The following is a 21,538-nucleotide window of genomic DNA, read 5'->3' on the forward strand; positions in this document are numbered from 1 at the left end:
GGAAAATTCCTATTAACCCCTTAACGATCGGTTAATTTTCAAGAAAACGGTCATGAAAGTGCCTATTATTTTGGCTTTTCTATTTGTATTACGTATTTGATTAGTAACTAGTTTAAAATAAACTAACTATCTACAATTACCTTAAAAATATTCTGGTACTGTCATTAGGTGTGTAAAATGAGAAATAAAATTTTTTCCGGGCAAAGGAAATGAATTAGTTTTATTCTTATTGGCGCGTTACTGCTGAACACTCCAGCCCGTCAATATCACGGGAGCGAGAAATAGCGGGCGAAAACCCAACCCGACATTTTCACGGGAGCGAGAAGGAGCAAAAGTTAGCAAAGTTAGGCTCTATTTGAAGAGCACGTTTGACAACCTTGCATGGAGTACAAATTACCGCACTGTCTAGTATTAACATTTCTGGTAAAAAAAGAAAAACATACTTCTGATTAATAAAACCAAAATATGTGGTATTTAAACCATTCATTTGGTAATTTTTTCGTTCATATGGTAATAGTTTACCGGAAATTCTGGTGTTCAAAATTATAGCTCTTATTACCACACGTTTGGTAAAAAATTCAAAACTAGAAACTAAAAACTCAGAACTAAAAAGTATTATGGTAAAATACCAAATTATAACATATTTATCAAATTTTATAAGGTATTATAAAACCATACTTTATTGTTCTTTTTACTAAAATCACTACCAGAGCACTTCGGTAAGAATTAACAAGCTTTTTAGTGTTTCCACAGAGTTAGAAACATGGTAAATTTTACCATTATCGATAGTCTTCATCTTTTTTTTCTCACTGTAGAATGCGTATGAAGAAATTAAAGTAATTTGAACAAAATTGATCTTTTTTGACAAAAATGTAAAAAATTTTATTCTGTTAGACATGTAATAATAAGATTGTAATTTTATATTAGTGTATTTTGCTAATAAGCAAATGTACCTCTATGACGTAATCGATGATATCATGAAGTACAAAATATTTTGTAATCAGGGTGCGTAGCCAAATTATTCAACAAAAAATAAGCACCTTTTAAGCACTTTTCAAGCACTCAAAAAATATTTTTAAGCACTTTTCAAGCACTCAAAAATATTTCAAAGCATTTTTCGAGCACTCAAAACATATTCTTAAGCACTTTAAAAAAATATCATGATTAGGAAGGGTTGGAAAATTTTTGGTAATTTATGGTCTTATCTTGTTTTAACCTTCATGTAAAATTAAAAAAAAAACCTTTGGGTATTGGTTTTGACAATTCTGTCAAAAATCATGAAATTTTGAATCATGTAAAACGAATGGCGTTTTCATGTGCTAGGGACTGACAATACGTCGAAATAGATTGGGGTTGAATTTATTGTGAAAACATTGAATAAAGTAATGTGAACTGTATCTTTTTACATAATTTGAAACGAAAATCAACATAGTAAAGGAAAAAACTCATTTTGAAAAAAGGAAAATTAAGCACTTTTAAAAAACACTCAATGAAAAAAAGCACCTTTAAGGGCTTTTAAAAACCAAAAATCGAAAATAAGCACATATAAGCACTTTTTAGAAACGCTACGCACTCTGGTATTGACAAAAATAGAGATTTTTCACTGAAATTCTAATTTAATAATTTAAAGCATTTACTTCTGTGAGAATGGCTTTTGTTTTTTTGATTGTGATTCTACTTCCATTGTCTATGGTGGCAAAAAGACATATGCTTTCTCCTGGCACGTATCCTCCTCTATCTAACCTTACTCGACAAGAAACTGGACCAGCATTCAAGCAAGGTATTCCCAGAGTATCTTCAACTTCACAGTGAAATGGTTGCTGTGAAAACAAAACAATTATTTTTGTATTAATTTTAAGGTTTAACATTTTAAAATAATAAACTGATCATTGACAAAAACGCAAAAGTATTTGAAAGAAGATTATTTTATGAACAAAATTCATGGCTAACACAAATTATGTTTTTAGTTTTCGAAAAATAACTGTTCCGATCTTCTTGTTTACGCTAAATTACACCTAATAGAACAGCTTTGTGAATTTGTGGGTGAACTGATCGTTAAGACACGGTTCCCAGAAGATCACCGAAGTCAAGCATCAGTGGCTGCGGTCAGTGTGCGGGTGGGTGACCACTTGGTTTAGCCTGCGTAGGGACCGAGGGTGTGCGGTATTGGACCTCGTTAAATTGTTCTACCGTAAAGTGCTTGACTTCGCGTGCAGGTCGTCGGGCTACCGAAGCAGGGGTGCCATCCCCTCTGCAGAGAATCAAAATTGTGATGGCATGTCTTCGGATCATCCTCAGGGATGTTTCGTTGATAGATGATCGTTGCCAATAGCCCATTGTGCAGCTCTAGTGCGATGTAAATGAACTACAACAACAACTTGTGAATTTGTGGTGATTATTGCATAGAGATTCCAAGCCAGAGACTGAGCTACATCCTTGAATGGAATAAATCCCTCAATCACAGTACATTTTGTGGTTGTGAATGGCAACTAGTTGGTTGGTGCACTATTCCACTTTTTAACTATATGACGATAGGTATTCCTATCTCAATAGAAGCGTATTCGTATTCATTGCTATCTAACTCATTGATCATTGATAGATTTCGAGTGTGCAGGTAAGTGAATAGTGACGTCAACTTAGACATCTCTGTTTATGTAGCAATGATGATCACAAAGACAAAAAAATGCATCTCTTCTCACGTGTTTGTAACGTAGAAGATTTTCAAAAATGGAGACGTTTTACTTATTTATTTATTTTTTACTTTATGAAACGCTGTAATGGGAGATTTCTTGTTATCACAATAAAATACTTTATTTATGTTCCTAAAAGGTTCGATAAGCAGTAATGAAAACTCTGTTTCGTGCCGTCGTCACCCAGAAGCAAATGATTGAAAATAAATTTTTTTTTTTAAATTAAGGTAAGCTTTTCGAAAATAAATGATTCTTTTTTTCTGGAGAAAAATTAGAGAAACGTATTGAGTTCTTTACAGGTAATATAATACTACTTTTCGAAATTCTTCAATTTTCAAAACTCTTTTATTTGACTATTTTCTTATTTGTAAAGCTTCCTTCAGGTCTCGTAATCCGTTTGTACTCGTTTTCTGAGTGGGAGAATTAGTGACTATAAAACTTCAGATTCTAAATTAAAATCAAAAAATGAGAAATATTCCGTTCAAACATTTTTTATTGCAAATTTAAAAAATCAGAAAATTAAAAAAAAAAAAAAAAAACCGCTCAGCACATTCTTTTATACAGACTTATTTAAAACTAAAGTGTTTATTAAAAATGTAATCAATGCAAAAGCAGAAAAGTATGTAAGGAGCAGAAAAGTATTGCAAGAAAAAAGTAATCGCAATAAAGACCACATAGAATTAAACCCTCTGTATTTTTGTTAATTAACGCTAGATTGCCTAAGGAAGTCATTTTGACTGCTTTTAATTTCAATTAGAAAAACAATGATGCATATAATGACACAATTTCTTAGAATTTTGTGACTTTTTGTACAACATATAATTTTTTTTATTGTTAATATTTACCAATAACTTGTTATATAACCGTAAATAATATAAAAAATGTTATAAATTAATTTTAAACAAATTTAAGCATTCACAATCCAGTCATTTTGACTGCTTTTGGGCAATTTTCGGTCTTTCTAGTGTTAAAGGCGTCTTGTTTTGTGGATATAAGGAAAATTATGTTTTTTTCCACATATTTTTAAAAACGACATACAATATTCTAACTTTTATTCTTTCGTTTAACTTAAAAAATCAAATCAAAGATTTCATAATATTTACCATTAATAATGATGGTTCTAAATTTAAGTCGATTGGGTTCATAACAATAAAAACTTGTTGATTTTTGTGAGTCAGCCCAGATGGTTCTTTGAGTGCCGTCTTGCAGAAATATTGAACCCACCCATGCTTGCCTAGAAACGTAGAGGGTAGGCCAAGAGGTAGGCCTAGTTTAAATGGAAAAGAATGCACACCAGGAGAAAGAATAATCATTCGATCAGATTCAACTGTTCTTTCAGAACCTGGAAATAAATTAATTTTATTAGTGTCAGAAAATGTAAATTTTCACCTATGTCTCGTATAATCACTAAAATTTTAACATTTTTTGGGTGTGATTGAATTTAAATGAGATAAACATTTTAAATCCTTACAACACGAGAAAATGTGCCTGGATATGTAGCTGGACATGAAACATTTTCAAACCAATACAATACGCGAAAGCCATACAAATTGTACAATGTGCAAATGGGCAGTGTTTCGCGAACTTTTAGTGGTAGAGATTCAATTTTCAATTACAATTCTCATCACCCACTTTCATGTTATAAGTTTTAATGAAATCATGCTTTAATCATAATAAAAGTTTCTATTTAAATAATTTAATTTAATTGCATTTTGAACTAAATTCTTATACATAATTCATAACAAACATAAAAAATTACTTAAAAGTTAATTTTGTTCTGAAACCTATTGCAATAACGTTAGTATACAAAAGTTTCTCAGTTTTCTTCAACTATTACCCGATATTTATTTAAAAATATCTGAACCCAAGAGTATGTAAGACTTATATCAATACTCTACATAGTGCGTGGAAATGCATTTAACTCTAATTTGCCTCTCTCGGCCACTATGGTTGTTCTTGTTCTGTTTTTAAAATTATTTCTCTCTCGTCTGCTGTTTTTCTAGATTTGCTTTGATCTTATATTTTTCCATTTTCCGTTGTCAACTTTATGCTTAATATTTCAACTCCCTTTTGTTTCTTCTCTTTCACTTCAGGCAAGTTGTGAAAATGGGCTCCTATTTTTGAGAGCTTGAAACATGCTGACTATTATTTCCATTTTGTATACTTTTGAAGTGAAAGAAGTTAATTAACTGTACTTAAGTATTCACGACTTTACCTTTTAAGTAAATCATTTTATATTTGTATGGATAAATTAAAGTTTTCCCCCAATCGTATACACGTATTTTTAGATGAACATTCCAATATTTTTAGATTAAAACATACTTTAGTACAACTCGTATAAATCACGCCCTGTAAAAATACTGCTTAATTTACGGGGAAAGAAACTGTCCTCTGGTATGCTAGTAACAAAACGTTTATTTCACGGAAAAATACTGCTATTTAAAAGCGAATACCTGTTTTTAAGAAGAAAGTATTGATATTTTAACAAAAAACTCTATGAAACAACTATGTCATTGCTGTCGATAAAAGCCACGAGCAGAACTCGCTCAACCAGTCAACCTAGGATTCGAACCTGGGCCACCTCATTGTGAGACGAGTGCTCTGGCCCCTGAACTACTAAAGCTCTAACTTCCATTATGAAAAAAGATAATCTTAAGATGACATTATCTTATTGAAATACTATTTAAGTGCAATAACATTTTAACCAAAAGTGAGTTTCCCTTTATAAAATTGTCTATTAGTGGAACTTTTACCAAAAAGATAACCAAATAATTATATTGGAAGAAACATAGTAATCCGATAGAGTATCATTTTGAAAATGAAGTCGATTTGTAGTTTTACGATGTTCCAAACCATAATATAATTGTTAAGAACTTAGAGTTAATATAGAAAATAATCTAATAATGATTTGGATGGAAAAAAAATGAACTTTAAAAATTTTAATGACAAAAAATTGAATTTAAACTGGCGATTTTAATCCGTTTATGATTAAAGTGAAATACAGAGAAAAAACATTTTGTCAACAAAACAGTTTCATCCGTCAAATAGACAGAGAAAGTTCGTAAAAAGGCGGAAATTTTTTGCACTTAGGGGATAATGGTAAAAACAGAAAAAATCGGTATTTTTCTGTATACAGTTTTTTTCCTGTGAAAAATATGTTTTCTTTCCCGGTAAAATGCATAGTAATTCTTTACAGTATGGCCATTTTTACTTTTTTTCCGTTTATCTAAACATATTACGTTTATAAATTGTTTAAAATATACTTACTGAGGAATAATGAGCACTGTTTTAAACAGAACTTACATAGAAGACATAGATTTTTTTTTGTTTACTAAATTGTTGCAACATTTAAAGTGGCAAATGGCAGACAATAACTGTTAATTTTTCTTCCTTGAAATTCAATTTAAATAGAATCAAGTTTTATTTCATTTTAAAATAATCAAGTTTGATTAAAATACTAAACTCAAATAAACTAAGATTAATTATTATATACAATACTCCGAAAGAACTTTTTAAGTTTGATTTTTCTTTTTAATAAGTTACGATTTAATGAGAAAATTCAAGTATTATCTGAGATTAATTCAAGTATTCTGGTAATTTTATCACCAGAAAAAATGGTTATTATATGTAATTTAAAGCAAAGCCGTAAAAAAATATAAGCATTGCTAGAAAAAATATGGTTCCAATTTTCCTTTAATGGCTATTTGAAACGCCGAAGTTAAATTTTTAAGAAAAAGAGCGTTTCAAATCGAACAAGGATTATTTTTCTAGACATGATTAGTTGTTATGAAAGAAATGTAAAACGAACAGTCTAAGTGTAGGATTACAGAAGATTTTGCAATCGTTAGAAAATCTGATTTAATATAATAAAGGTGATATAAGATCAAATATGATGACAGGTGAAACAAAAATTCACTGGGGGCATAAATTATCTTCTGCTGCAAAAAGTGGAAATAAGTAGCCCTTTTAATACGATGTATTTACTGTACTGTATGGTAATTTTACTGTATGGTAATAACATTAAAAAATAGCTCTTGTTACCACGTCTTTAGCAAAAAATACAAAACTGAAACGTAAAATTAACTAAATAAATGGATTTTGTGCTATGTTCTAAAGTAACTTGATAAAATATTATAAAACGATATTTTATTGTTAATTTTACCGAAATCATTATCAAAACGCTTCGGTAAAAACTGCCAAGTTTTTTGGTAAATTTTCCAATATTCTGGTAGTGTTGACAAACTTTTTTCTTGGTGCAATATAAATGAAAATAAAAAAATAACTGAAGCTAAGATACTTATAAATTAACTTACAGAATTATAGTAATAAAGTAAATGTAGAAATTAATAAATACCAAAAATGTATTGGAAATTCAAATTGTTTTAAAAACTTGGCAAATAGAAGTTTGTTGCTTGCTTAGGGCATAGGAAATTTTAGTTTTGAAATGAATTAGTTTCCATAAAAGTTGATTTTGATTTCAACGGGAAAGCACCAATGTTTAACTCTCTTTCGATTTTGTATAACTTACCTAAACTTTAATATAGGGTTCTGAATTTTTCAAAGGAGTTTATCATAAACATGAACATTATTTAAATACAAAAATTTCTTAGAAAGAATGAAAAGCACAGCTATAAGCAAAAATAAACAACTTTAGAAATGTTTGCTGATGTAGTCCACTTATACTACCAAGTTAATGTTGATTATTGAATTTATCTGAGTTATCGAATAAAAATAATTAAACAATAAAGAAGCTACAATAAACTTTTGATTAATGAGAGCTATAAACATGCAAATAACACTGAAGTTATACTTAAAATATTTGATAAAACAGACCCAAATGGTCTGATAAAATATTTAAACGATTTCAAGGTTAAAATTGCTCGTTTCATCCATTGTCTAAATTTCAGTATGGTTGGAAAAACGGTTCTAGTGTTATAAGAGAGACATACACATAAAAACACTTTATTTTATCATAGATTTTTTTAAAACAAGAACGGCAAAAAATTTTATTTCCTAACATTAACATCAATAGAATAAACTTTCTAAGTAATTTTTGGCTCTAAAATAATAATTTTAGCTAAAGAGATCGGCAAATAGTTCGCTTTTTTTGTGAAGATTTAAAGTGAGAGTTTTGTGAATTTGAAAAAATTAGCTTTAATTTTTTTGAGTTGACAATAAAAAATAAAGAATATATTTTGCTTTTACTAGTTGAGTGTACAGACTTCCAATTGTCGAAGTCTTTAAATCCCTCATAATTATTTTCTTTATACTATACGCGTAATAACGTTTCAACTTTGTGCCAAAAGAGAGGTTTTTTAAAATTTTACTAACGATTGTTTGGTGACTTCTTCTACACCGATAAAACATTTAAAATTTGTTCATTAGTACCTTTATTCGTTGAGATCTTGAAAAAGTAAAGACATAGCAAAAGTGAATGTTGTCTATGTAAATGTGACTAAAATAAGATCATACTTCAAAATATTATTTAAAAAAATGTTTGCGATCCATTTCAACTAAACTGAGCAATTATGAATAATATAATTTTGTACATGTTTAAATTCAAATATAAAGGCATATAATCCTTTGCTTAGCAATCAATTGAGATGATTGTTTGTAATGTATAGATTATTTAATGTACAGAAGAATAGGTCTTAAAATTTTATTACGTTAAAAATAGGAAAAAAAACTTTCCTGTGAGTAATTACAAGTATCAAATAATTCTGGTTTGATACTTTAGAGCGATTTAAATTAACTCAACTTAATTTGAATTTTATATCTTAACATTTCATGCATTTTGTTTGAATTCAAAGGATGTTTCACCATATTAGGTAGAACACCCACCAATGCATTTCAGTGAGTAAATAAAGTAAACATGTAGAAGTTTTTACCTAACCTCAAACTAGCAAAGAGAAAGTTTTGAAGCAACCACAGATGATTACAAGGATATCACGTGGGTTGATTAGTGAGTTTTTGTTTCTGTGCTGTAAACCTGATAGCGGAAATAGCAAGCATGTGGGTATTCACCGAACATGTGATGGAGCTTTTGTTTGTAATTAGTTTAATTACTTATTACACGTTCGAAATAATTAGAAAATCTTATTAAAAGGAAGCTTGTTTACGACCAAATTGCAGAACAGTATAGTTCAAACGTTTTCCTGAAACATTTTTTTTTTTCGAAGACAAGGTCAAAACTCGAAACAAAAGATAAATCTAAATAAGGTAAAAGTAAATGAGGCTCTTGTTCAAATTGAGATTAAAAAAGTTGATTTAGGTTCTTAATTAGCCTTTTTCTCTTCACATTGTGTTGCCTAACATTTACAATACGGGAAATATCGCAGGCATTTTGAATGGAAGAATGAAGATTCATGCAATGAAATTTATTTTAATATTTTAAATTTTATTGAAATTGTTTTATGGTAATGTTTGGGTTTCAATAAAAGAATGCCAATGATTTATTTAATTGGGTGCTGAAGATCATTTTTTTTTATATTATTTTACTCTTTAGTAGGTGTCTTAAATGCATGAACTAATGTATGGCACAAAAACAAAAACTCCCAAATTCACTGAAAAAAAGGATTATTTCAAAATTCAGTAAAACTGTGTCAAAATAGCTCGGAAATAATTATAGTTGAATTTGAAAACCTCAAATTATATTTATTATTCAATCAAATTGTATTTATTATTGAGTACAGTGACATGCTCGAAATTGAAACAGCTTTGAGAATCCGTCTTCATTTGTAAATAAACATAAGATAGGCGAGTGTTGATTACTGATCTGAAAACATTGTTTATTCGTGAAATAAATTCGGAATGAAGGAAAATGCAATAAACTTTGATCTAATTATATATTTTTTCGAACAATGTTATAAACTAGTAAAGTTTGATATTTTTAAAATTTGAGAGGGATATGTCCTTTTGTTATGATATGTCATTTTCGAGATTACTCAATTTTCAGCATTGTCACTCTACTCAGTAATGAGTATGTGGAGTTACAAATTCGACTATCTATGTTTTGGAACTATATTGCCCAATTTTGAGAAAAACTTTCTTACAATGTTTGACTCAATAAAAATATGCATTTTAAAGCCATATAATTTTTCCAAAAAAATTTTCTACTTTTTCTTCAAAAGTAAGTTTTAATAAAATTAATTTAAAGATTAAATAAATTATATTCCCTAATAATTTAATGATAAGTAAAATTGGAGCATTTTTTAACAATGTTTATTCTAAAAATGGTGCAACTGTTAACTTTTTGTACATTTTATAAAAACGTTTGATTTGGGAATTGAAAACAGTAAATAGTGCAGTTTGGTACATTATAGTAGCGTCTCTCAAACCTTTTTGATCAAGAAGAACATGGAAATATATCTTTTATCCAAAAAACTCAACTTGTTCAAAACTTTTAAAGTAATAAATACAATTTTTATCATTTTACATAAAATTATCACTTATTTGAAATCGGTAAAATCAAAACACAATCTTGCGTTCCTTTAAAACAATTTTGCAAAAATTAAAAAATTGTAACTAAACATAGAACTAAGGAAAAAAAACTTGAAAATTGTATTATTTCTTTACAATACTAAGCTTAAATTGCAAGGAAAATTACACCTGTCGGTATCTTTGATTTACTTTTCAATTCGATGCTCGCAAGTGTCGTCATTGTGGCATTCGTAGATTCAGTAGCCAATCAGGTTGGCACATACGCGGGACGTCTGTTACAGGTATCCAATTAAATTTGACTTAAATCACATAGTTAGGCATAACCACTTCACTTTATCCGGAGTTGCAAGTATAAAATGAAACTTAATGAAACTTAATGAAAATGTTTGTAAGTATGTTTCAACTTGTAATAAACTTAAAATTAAGTTAGTATATTGATATTTCAAAAATAAAATATTGTTAGTTTTGAGTAATGTATTTTCTTTTATGATTACTTACTAACTACTAAACTGAGAAATTAATAATTTTGGCATGAAACCGTTTCACACTGTTCTTGAAATTTCTTGGATGGTTAAATAACAATTTATTTTGTTGTTATTCAACCAAAACAGTCAAATAATCATAAATAAGATGGTATTCAAATTGTAAACTGCAAGGAAAACCGTGCATTAACTGCTTCCACCTAATACGGTTAAACAGCCAGAATTTTATAGCACCAACAAGACTCACTTAATCAAGTCAATTATTTACTTGGAGCTGGATACAGTGCATAGAAGAGAAAGCTAATTTATCAATCTCACGGCAGACTGAACGAAAGGTTCAAGTCCCAGCATTGACACTACAATATTTCCTCTATTTCCTTCAACACAGAAGAATTTAGTTCCGAAAAGCATAGCTCCAATATCCAGTTAAGTTTATCTTTCACGGTTTTGAAACCATGTTAGTTGTACATGGTTAAACAACCGTACATGTATAGTTTTTAAACCATACTGATTGTAAACGGTTTCAAAACCGTAAAAGTAAAAAAAAAGTTCTTTACCGTAAACTAATTGGATTATCCGTTAATTGGATTCACAGACTTCTGTCGGTTATTTTACGGTAAATTTAGAAGGAAAAAATTAGCATTAGAGAATTAAATTTTTTTAAATATTTTTCTCATGGTATTTGAAATTGAAGAGTGGTTATTTCTGCTTTCTCAAGGCTTTATTCATTCTTCTTTTTTTCATAGTTCATTTTCCCAAGAAGGTGGAATAGAATTATGGGAATCACGTTTTTTGGGTAGATAGTGCTGCCCATTAGGATTCCGAACCTAATACCATCAATGATTTATTGTTACTTCAACTTTCCTCATAAGAATCACGTAGCATTTTAATGCAAAATTGACATCGTTCGTCAAAAATAGTGTACGTACTTTTTCTAAGAATAGTTCCTATTTGGTTTGTTTGTTTGTGAGATACTCAGTAACTTTATCTTTGTCGAATTTTGCTTTGATCTAATAGTTTTAGTTATTATTTCTGCTTAATTTTGTATGCTCTTCTTGTCTTATAACTTTAAGAGTTTGACTTGATCTACTATTTCTCTTTTCTTTTTTTTGTTTCGTTAAAAAATTTTACCTTATTTCATATACAAATGCATTTTATAAAATTAGAAAGAAAGTTGTATCTAAACTCTCTTTTCTTTTAAATATATTATACTTTCTTTTAAATATATTATATAAATTTGAAATATTATCAGCATGATTTATCAATTTCTTTGTTTTTTTTTGTAGTTTATAATGCTTCTTAATGTATATAAATGCTGCTATATGTTTTAATTTCTCTTCTGATAAAAATGTTGTAAATTAAATGTTCTTTTTATCAAAAATTTCCTTGTTTGTTCGTAAAGTTACGAAATTTTAACAACACATCCATCTAAACATAAATAGTCTTATCTATAATAATTTTGTACTTGTTTTGAAATTGTCATTGAATAAATATTTTCTACTAATTCATGATTTTTAACATGGAAATTATAAACTTTTTTTTAAATTGCGGGCTAAATGTGTTGAATTTTTTCCCGAAATGTATCGCAAGTACAGCGTAAGTATTATCGAACTATATAAAGTAAAAACGATAATATGTTTTCAACCATTAACGAGATTCAATTAAGACTCCACAGTTAAATGCAAGGCATTTTGAGATTTGCTTAGAATGCTCCCTCTAACTCTTGTTCATATTTCATTCAATATATAAAAAATATCTAATTTCATTCTGGAATAATAATCATAACTGGAATAATAATCTTTTGGCTACTTAATTCTCTCGATCTTAATCCTCGTGACTTATTTATTTTTGTCGAGCGATATTAATATTACTCAAATAATATCAAAGACATCGCAAAACTCAAAATAATGTCTAAACTCAATACTACCGTTCAGAAAATCATCGAAATCATAGATGCGTCAACACCCGAACTTCTATATGTTTGCAAAACATTCTTTGATAACCAACTTCATCACCAACTGAATTTAAATATCTGTCAATACTTTTAAAATTTAAGTACAATTTTGAACATTAGTAGTTTTAAATTTTCTTTAAGTTCCATTTTGCGCAATTATCATTACAATCTATATTATTTATATTTTTATAGGTATAAAACAACTAAATATTGAACCTTTTATTTCATTTTTAGTTCTTTCTTTTCACTCAAGCACTTATAAGCAATTCTCTTTTAAATATTTATGTAATCTCAAACAACTTGTTATAGAAGCAAATTCATAAAATATGCAATAATTTCACAATGAGTGTAACATTTTATATTGAATATTGATCAGAAAACTAATATAAAATTTTAGTGAAAGAATAACTAATTTGTAAAGAAATATATTTAAAATTAATTTTCAATCTTTTTTATATTATTTACTGTTATATAACAAGTTATTACTAAATATTAACAATGAAAAAAATTATGTGTTGTACGAAAGTCACGAAATTCTAAGAAATTGTGTCATTATATATATCAGGGCTCGAAAAAATTCCAAAATTTTACCCGTCCCCGAGGACGGCTTGTCCAACAACGTACCCGTCCTCCCTTGAAACTAACCCGTAGCTTCTAGATAAATAAATTCGAGAAATAAATTCGGATCGACTAGATAAATAAATTCGGATTCGAGAAATTCGTTGTCCTTGGGGAATTTTTGACCGCCGAGGACGGGCGGAAGGGCTGTTTTTCGAGCCCTGATACACATCATTGTTTTTCTAATTGAAATTAAAAAGCAGTCAAAATGACTTCCTTGGGCAATCTTAATGATGATATAGCAGATGTATTTCAACAAATTTCTACAATATTTACGTGAGGGGAATTTTTGTGTAGCTTAAAGCAGTAAATAAGCCGTGATTGTTTAGTAGTTAAGGCACTGAACTGTCATTGTGAGGAGCTGGAGTTTGATCCCCAGTGGCGTCTTGACGCACATCCAGCTTCAGATAGATTGGTACCAGCTTGTCTGGGAAGTAAAGGTGGTCTGTGCGTAGTACTGACCACATTATACATTCATGCCGTTGATCACGAAATTGTGGAGCCTTAACGTCCATAAACCTCCATGAAGTGTCACCTCCTGGCCAACAAGGGGCTGTTGCGGGAATGCTTTATTAAAGCTTTATAAAGTTTGCTGGAAATTTTAAAATCAGAAAAAATATCGCAGTTATTAGACAACTCAATTTACTTATGATAACAGGTACATGAAAAAAACACGTATTTCAGAAATTTGTACGGAAGGCAAATTTTTAAAATACTATGCATTACATTGTTTTAAATAAACCATTAGATTATAACTTACTCTTATCCTCTTCCTATTACCGCAAATTAAGTAATATTTCTTATAACTCAAAATGAAGTTGCCTTAATAAAATTATTACTATTCTATATTGTCGAACAATTTATGAAAGTCATGCTAAAATGTTTCAATCTCTGACGCTCATCTCAGTTCTTGTATTAAGCAACTGATGCATCGAACTACATACTTATCTTAAATCACTATAACTTGATCAATGAACATGAAATTATTATTTACTTCATTATTTAGACAGAACTTCGATAATAAAACTTTTGAAATATCATGCATCAAATAGTTTAGAATATACATTTACATTATAACTTATTACCCTAAAAATTAAAAACAATTTATGATATTTAAATAACCATAACTTGATCAGTAAACCTGAAATTTAATTTAATTTATTATTTAGACAGTACTTCCACAGTGTAACGTTTGAAATATTGAGCATCATGCAGCTTAGAATATATATTTATATTATAATTTAACATTAACTCTTTTCCAAAAATAAGAGCAATTTATGAAAGTCAAGATAAAGTGCTTAGTGTCTTTCACTCAACTCAATCCTCATCTTGATTCCTTCATAAATGAAAATTCTTCTTTACCATATATCACTAATTTTATTTTGTACTTAACTTCATCTGTAAATGTTAGTACTTATTCCGCATATTTAAACAGAACTTCAACAAGAAAAATTAACATTAACTCTTACATAAAAATAAGAACGTTAAATCACTGTGAATTGATCAATAAACCTAAAATTAAAATTTATTTCAATTTTGAAACAGAACTTCAGCAAAGAAACTTCTGAAATAATGTGCATCACGTTGTTTAGAATATATCTTTACTCTAAAGCTTAATTCTCATAGTAAATTAAGTGTTTTTTTTTTAAATTTTATTTCCTAAGGTAAAGTTTAAAATTATCTGTAGATAATTTATTATTAATATTGAGAGCAATTTATGAAATTCAAACTAAAAAGTTTAAATCCAGACTCCTAATTCAATCCTCATTTCGATTCATCCATATATCAAATTTTTTGCTTATCTCAAATCACTATAACTTGATTACAAAGCCTGAGATCATTATTTATAACAGAATTTCGACAGCAAATATGCTTGAAATATTATATATATGAGGTTGTTTAAGATATATCTTTGCTTTATGAAGTAAGATCAACTCTTAACACAAATTTATTTCCCAAAATAAAGTTATATTTAAATAATCTTAACACTAATATTACTGAACATTTTATAAAAGTTCAGACGGAAAGTTCAATACCTGCACTAAACTCAATTCTCATTTCGATTCATTCATACATCAAATTTCTTGCTTTCACTAAGAGCAATTTATTTTTTACTGAATTTTTTGTATATACCAGGCTTTTCATACTTTCAGCTGAGTTGCAGTTTGTAAAGCTACCGACTAAGCGATTCTTCGCCTCATTACCGAATTTGAGGAAATAATATATTTTGAGAGATAAAATTGATCTTTAATATCCAGAAACTTCATCAGCAAAAAATTCCACTCCAAAGATGAGATATTTTACTCTAATCTAAACTGATAACATCTCAACAAGAAAATGGCCGAAAAAGATGCAACTGGAAGCATTTAAAAGACACATTATCAATCTTTCATCCTCTCGCAACTCAATTTTTTTTATATATTTGATATTGCATAGAGTAAAGATATTTCTTTAGTATATCAAATGTATCTAATAGGAATTATTTTTAAAAATTAAAAGTAGGAAAAAGCATGTTTTTATAGGAAAATAATTAATTTGAGAATTGCATAAATATTATTTGAAAAATTTAATGTCTTGACCAATTCATTCAAGTATATTTTGTAATATTTATAATAAAAACAGTGCGAAAAATTGTTATACATGCGTAAAACTATATTATTATTATTAATCGTGTATCTGTCCTACTCGTTTTCATTTTTAAAGAACTCTATTTTAGCAAAATAATTAATTTAAGAATTGCATAAAAATTATTTGAAAAATCTAATGTCTTGACCAATTCATCCAAGTATATTTTGTAATATTTATGTATTTATGTAATATTATTATAATTACAGTTCGAGAAATTGTTATACTTGCGCAAAATTATAATATTATTATAATTATTATTAATCGCGTATTTGTCCTAATCGTTTTCATTTTTAAGGAACTCTGTTTCTGCGTTATATTTCTTCTCGACTTCTGCCAATTTAGCGCCAACATAGAGACTACCTGGGGCCAGAAATGGGAATAATTTAATCTTAATATGGAATAGGAAGAAATCACAAGCAAGAAACACCCCACAATAGTTTTAAAAATATCATATTATTTGCTTAAAATCAACATTTCATGTAACGGAAATTCCTTTTAAGAATGGTCTTCATAGAACTGTGTTTGCTTAACCCAGCACAATACAGTAGTTTTTTGAAACAATTAGAAACCTGCAAGTGGCATTACCATGTGAATCGATGCATTCCGCATGCTCATGGAGAAAACATGAAAGTGTAAACGGAATTTTCTCTAGATCATTTTGGGATATTATAAAATTCCCTACTTGAAATGTCTTATTATGTTTTGTTTATATTTTGCAGATTTGGAGGTGAATATGAAAATCAACTGTATTGAAAATTTATACCGATAAATCAATGCATAATTAATCAAAAACGAAACATATTTCACGAAATTAAAATCAGTATTAAATAATAGTTTGATAGAAAAATTCCTTTTCAAATCATTGTGTTTTAAATATTGAGTAATGATTATTGATATATATTCTCTATAAAATAAAACATCATTTTTAATTCTTATCTGACCTAATTAAAAAAAAAAAAATAAAAATAAAAAAATAGTGGATTCTTAAATATGAAGTTATCGCGGAGAATAAGAAATATACAGACAACAAGTTAAAAAATGCTTGATAAAAAAAGAAAAAAAATGTAATACTTTAATAAAATGTAATGCTTGTTTTTATTACTAAATTTCTCCACCTGTAGGGGAGAGTGGGGTCAATTGTAACATTTTTTGCTTAACTATTTTTAACTAACAAAAAATCCAATATATTATTAGTATTAATTGACAGACGAGTAAAGTAGACTATCCTCTACTAGAAAAAAAAATAAATACCTTACTTTAAATGTTATTATATTAGTGATTAACAATTTTTGACAGTCGCGCACTTGTTACAACTGTCCCCACTTACGGGGTCAATTGTAACAGTTTATAAATTCAACTAAAACATAGTTAATTATACATATTATCATAGTTGTGATATATTTTTTTATTGATCAAAATAGTAATGATATTTTAGGAGTAAAAATAATAATGAGCAGAGACCTAAAGGGTTAAACTTTTAACTTTAAGGGGTTAAAAATTTTAATTTATGCTGCGAAAGGTGACAAATGAAATAATGCACATGCAACATAATATAAATGATATAGGAAACTATTGGTGGTTCTTAAAGAGTTAAGTAATGGTTTGTAAACATAAGATTATTTATTTTCAGCTGTTACAGTCGTCCCTTTACTTATTGTTACAATCGTCCCGAAGTCGCCATTTCAGCTTCATTTGTTAAAAACAATGCTTGTTAATTAACAAAACTAATCTTTTTTTTCTTAAAATGTTAATTAAGGTGTCCACTTACATATTCGGTTAATAATTTTTATTTGTTTAAACAAAATTACTATGTTACAATGTAATATTCTAACACCAAAAAAAGTACTTACGTAGCGTGAAAATATCTTTTGTGATATAACTCTTTCAAAAGTACATTAAAATGGTTGCCAGCAGGGGTGTACATGTAGATTTATTAAATACACCTTGTGCGCCACGTAGGAACCGAATCTAGAACCTGACACTCGAAATATTTGCTCTGTTACAATCGTACCCTGTTACAATTGACCCCACTCTCCCCTACTATTTTCAGTTCTGAATCAAAAATTTAAGATGAATTGAATGTGTAATGAAAATACGTCTAATAAAATGATCTGATCTGATTTCATTCAGCTAAAATAAAAGTGCCTGAGAATTTTTTTTTGAAATGCTTGAAAATTTCTATAATACAAACGCATGAACGCATATTTATTGAGAACCGTAAGAAATAGCTATAATTTGTATTGAAACTTTTTAAGAATTATTCCTTTTGAGGGGAAAAAAAACGAACATAAGCACCAAGTATATTTCAAGTAGCTAAATCACTTATTGCTGATCAAAATGATTACTGATTAAATCACAGTTACCGATTAAGTGAAGACATTGATTTAAACATTGGTACGATTAGCATTGGTACTTCCACGGATTGGTACTTTTCTTTTCTCTGTACACGGAGAAAAGAAAACAGTAGAGAATGATAATGTTTCTCACTAATTTTACCCTCTTTAAGCTTATGTAACATTATTTTGAAAATAATGTACAATAAATACTGATAAAAACAATTCAATTTTAGGCAATTTTTATACACCTTAGAAAAATTTCAAGACTGGTCTATTTTTCAAGTATCTCGATTTTAAAAGAGTTTAAATACATTCTTAACATACTTTAATTAGTGGTCTCTACATACATTTTTTATTTTTTCCTTGATCACTATCTATATTTTACTTAATTTTAAATTATAAAGTTTAAAAAAATTGGTACCAGAAACTGAAATTTTAAAAATTGCTCAACAATACTACATATTTTTTATTTAGGCCTAGGAGCACTAAAATCGGTACAAAGAACTTTTTATTATATTTGAAAGAGTACAGTCATCGTCTTAATTAAGATTTAACTTTGAAAATTGAAAATATTTTCTCCTCAAAAATGCAAATCCCTTATTCAGTTTGCCAATTCTTAATTCGATAAAATATTTCAGATTTTTTTCAATGACGTCAAACAGATAAATTATTAATTGCTTAGATTTGTTTTTCCTACCAAACAAGATTATAATAAATAGAATGTATGTATTTCCTTGAACCAACGAATTTGAATTTTTCAGTGAAAATTTTAACTTTTTTTATACAAATTCTAGATTTTCGTAAAATTTTCTACTTTTTTTTATGTACAAAAACTAGATTTTAACCTAATTAAAATTTATTATTTTTTGATTTATTATTTCTTAATTCATTATTTCTTTCATTATTTATTTCCTAAATGTTTCATTTACACATGATTTTAAATTATATTTCTAAAACTATGGACACGTTATTATATAAGTTCGTAACATAATTTTGTCAGTTGCTTAACTAATAACTTATTGTTTTATATTATTATAACTCATTATTAAAACTTATTATTTTAACTTAGTTTTTTATTTATTACTAATGACAGGTCACAAAAAGTTATTCCAAATATTTTAATTATTTTTTAAATCTGATTCATTCTCAATGTTTTGGTTGGTTCAGATGGGAAAAATGTGATTGGATTTGAATACTATCTTATACGTAAAGTTTGTTAGCCGTTTAAATGCATAATCCCTAAATCTAATCCATAACTGTAATTTATCAAATGTAGATTGTTTAAAATTAATTTTTGTAATTTAAAACAACAAATGCGTTTAATTAGCATGTTCTATTTTTTTCTCATTACATTATTATATGTTATGAGAAACATAACACTTTTACATGAACATAACACTTAACATGAAAGTAACACTTTTTTTTAAACACTTCTGCATTACACTGTAAAAATTTTCTAATTTTCTGAACATTTTCATTGAGACGGATAGTGCGCATTGTTTCAAGTATCAATATATTTAGGTTCATGGAAGAAAATTTCTGGTAAAATTACCGTAATGTATGGTAATGACGTTTCTGGTAAAGAAACATAATTATGGTTAATGAAACCAAAATATACTGTATTTAAACCTTTCATTTGGTCATTTTTCCGTTCGTATTTACCATAACGGAAAAATTAATTAATTTAATACAGGTTTACCAGAAATTCGGGTTTTAAAAACTAAGGTTCCTATTACCACACATTTAGTAAAAAAAATATTTGGAGAAAATTAAAACATCATAAAATGGCAAAATTGAGCTACTTTATATAGCCAGTAAACGAATACCAATTTTTGGAGCAGCGTAGCCTGGAATTTTTTACAATGTAAGTGCTTCAGGATAGAGTTTGAAAAAAGTAGCTTGATGATTATTTTCTTCCCAGTGTTAATTTTAGCGTTAAAATAGAGTTTCAAAAAAATGAAAAGAAATGAATTGATTTTAAGATAAAAAGATGATCTAAGCTTTAATATTTTTCTATATTTAGAACGGATTCGATATAACTTTCATCATCTTCTTCATGAGTTGTGAAATTTTATTTTCTTGTCTTTTATTCAAGAAAAAATCAATTCTCATTTTCATTAATTTTTTTAAGTATTTCTTTTCAGTTGAGGTGCTATAATGAAGTTCAAATATATTATAATTATTAACATTTCTTGAAAATTTTAATGTACATTCAATTGCAATTGAAAAATCATTTAAGGAAAATAGGAGCAGTAAGGGGTTTATCTATTTTTAAGAACATTCTAAAAAAATAGTGAATAAAAAAACCTTCAAATGTTTATTTGAGCATTTCATACACTTAAAAATACACAAATATTTTAAGGAAAATAAAAGATTATTTTATCCATATTATCACTAATTGTGTTTTGATGTGTTTCCTTAAGCGAGTTATTTCCTTTTTTTCCAAACTAACTAATTGTCACTTACCATGTCTTGATGTGTTCCTACTGTAAGAATATTATTTTTAAAGTCGTAAAATTAATATAACATCTCTAACATAATAATCTATAGGGAATGCCTTTTAAATTGAGTTGTGAATTTTCAATTGCATTCTTATATTCTGAAAGAAAGGAGGAAAACGACATTAATATTTCAAAATATCCTCAAAAATATTTTATTTGTATTCGGATATAATGTTTAAATATTTTATTTGAGTTAAAGAAATTTTAGAAAACTTTAGAATTCTACAATACTCTTTCAAAATAGAGTTTATAGACGCGCTTAATAGTGTCAAAGCCAAAATAAAATGTATGTTAAACTCTCAAAATTTCAGACATTTGTATGTTCATAAATAGGAATATAAATTAGAATAATGCGTTATAATAATCACTGGCGACTAAAAAGTTTAGAAAAGGAATGAATAAAACAAACATTTGTCACATTATTTGACAATTTCCGTCTGGAATATTTTAACTCATAAGTTTCTTGAATTAGATTCAAAACAAAACTTTATAAATCTAGTTTTAATTTCGGCATCGTGTAAAATAAGCATAATTTTACACTTTTGACTCTTGTATCAAAATTTAATATTTTTCTTCTATATTTTTAATTCCTGATTAAATGTAATGTTTTGAATTATTTGTTTAACATATAGATGCAATATGGTGTATTTATTTAAAAATTCTGAATAATAAAGAAAAATTTACTAAATTAAATTAACTTTGTTCATTAAACAATAAAGATTTATTTAGGAAGATAAATAAATAATAATAAATAAATTAAATATTATGTTAAATAAATATTAATATGAATTAAATAATATGGTGAATAAATTAAATAATTTTTTTCAGTGATTGTAATTATGATGGTAAGATAAAACAATTTGCAAAAACTGATGATTGCAATTACTGA

The 21,538-nt window shown here is 27.6% G+C and overlaps 1 protein-coding gene across 1 annotated transcript in view; it reads right to left on the minus strand.

The window, feature by feature from the left end:
• Positions 1–21,538, minus strand: part of LOC107455634 (arrestin domain-containing protein 4) — a 74,086-nt gene that overhangs the window by 18,582 nt on the left and 33,966 nt on the right. Inside the window, exons 3-4 of the mRNA XM_016073268.5 lie at positions 3,794–4,032; positions 1,638–1,820 (exon numbers count right to left, since the gene is read on the minus strand). Coding sequence (XP_015928754.1) covers positions 1,638–1,820; positions 3,794–4,032 — 422 coding nt within the window. The remainder of the gene's footprint in view (positions 1–1,637; positions 1,821–3,793; positions 4,033–21,538) is intronic.

The sequence above is a fragment of the Parasteatoda tepidariorum genome, chromosome 7 (genome assembly GCF_982258835.1).
Source record: "Parasteatoda tepidariorum strain Cologne lab strain chromosome 7, Ptep-v5.0, whole genome shotgun sequence".
Taxonomy (NCBI): domain Eukaryota; kingdom Metazoa; phylum Arthropoda; class Arachnida; order Araneae; family Theridiidae; genus Parasteatoda; species Parasteatoda tepidariorum.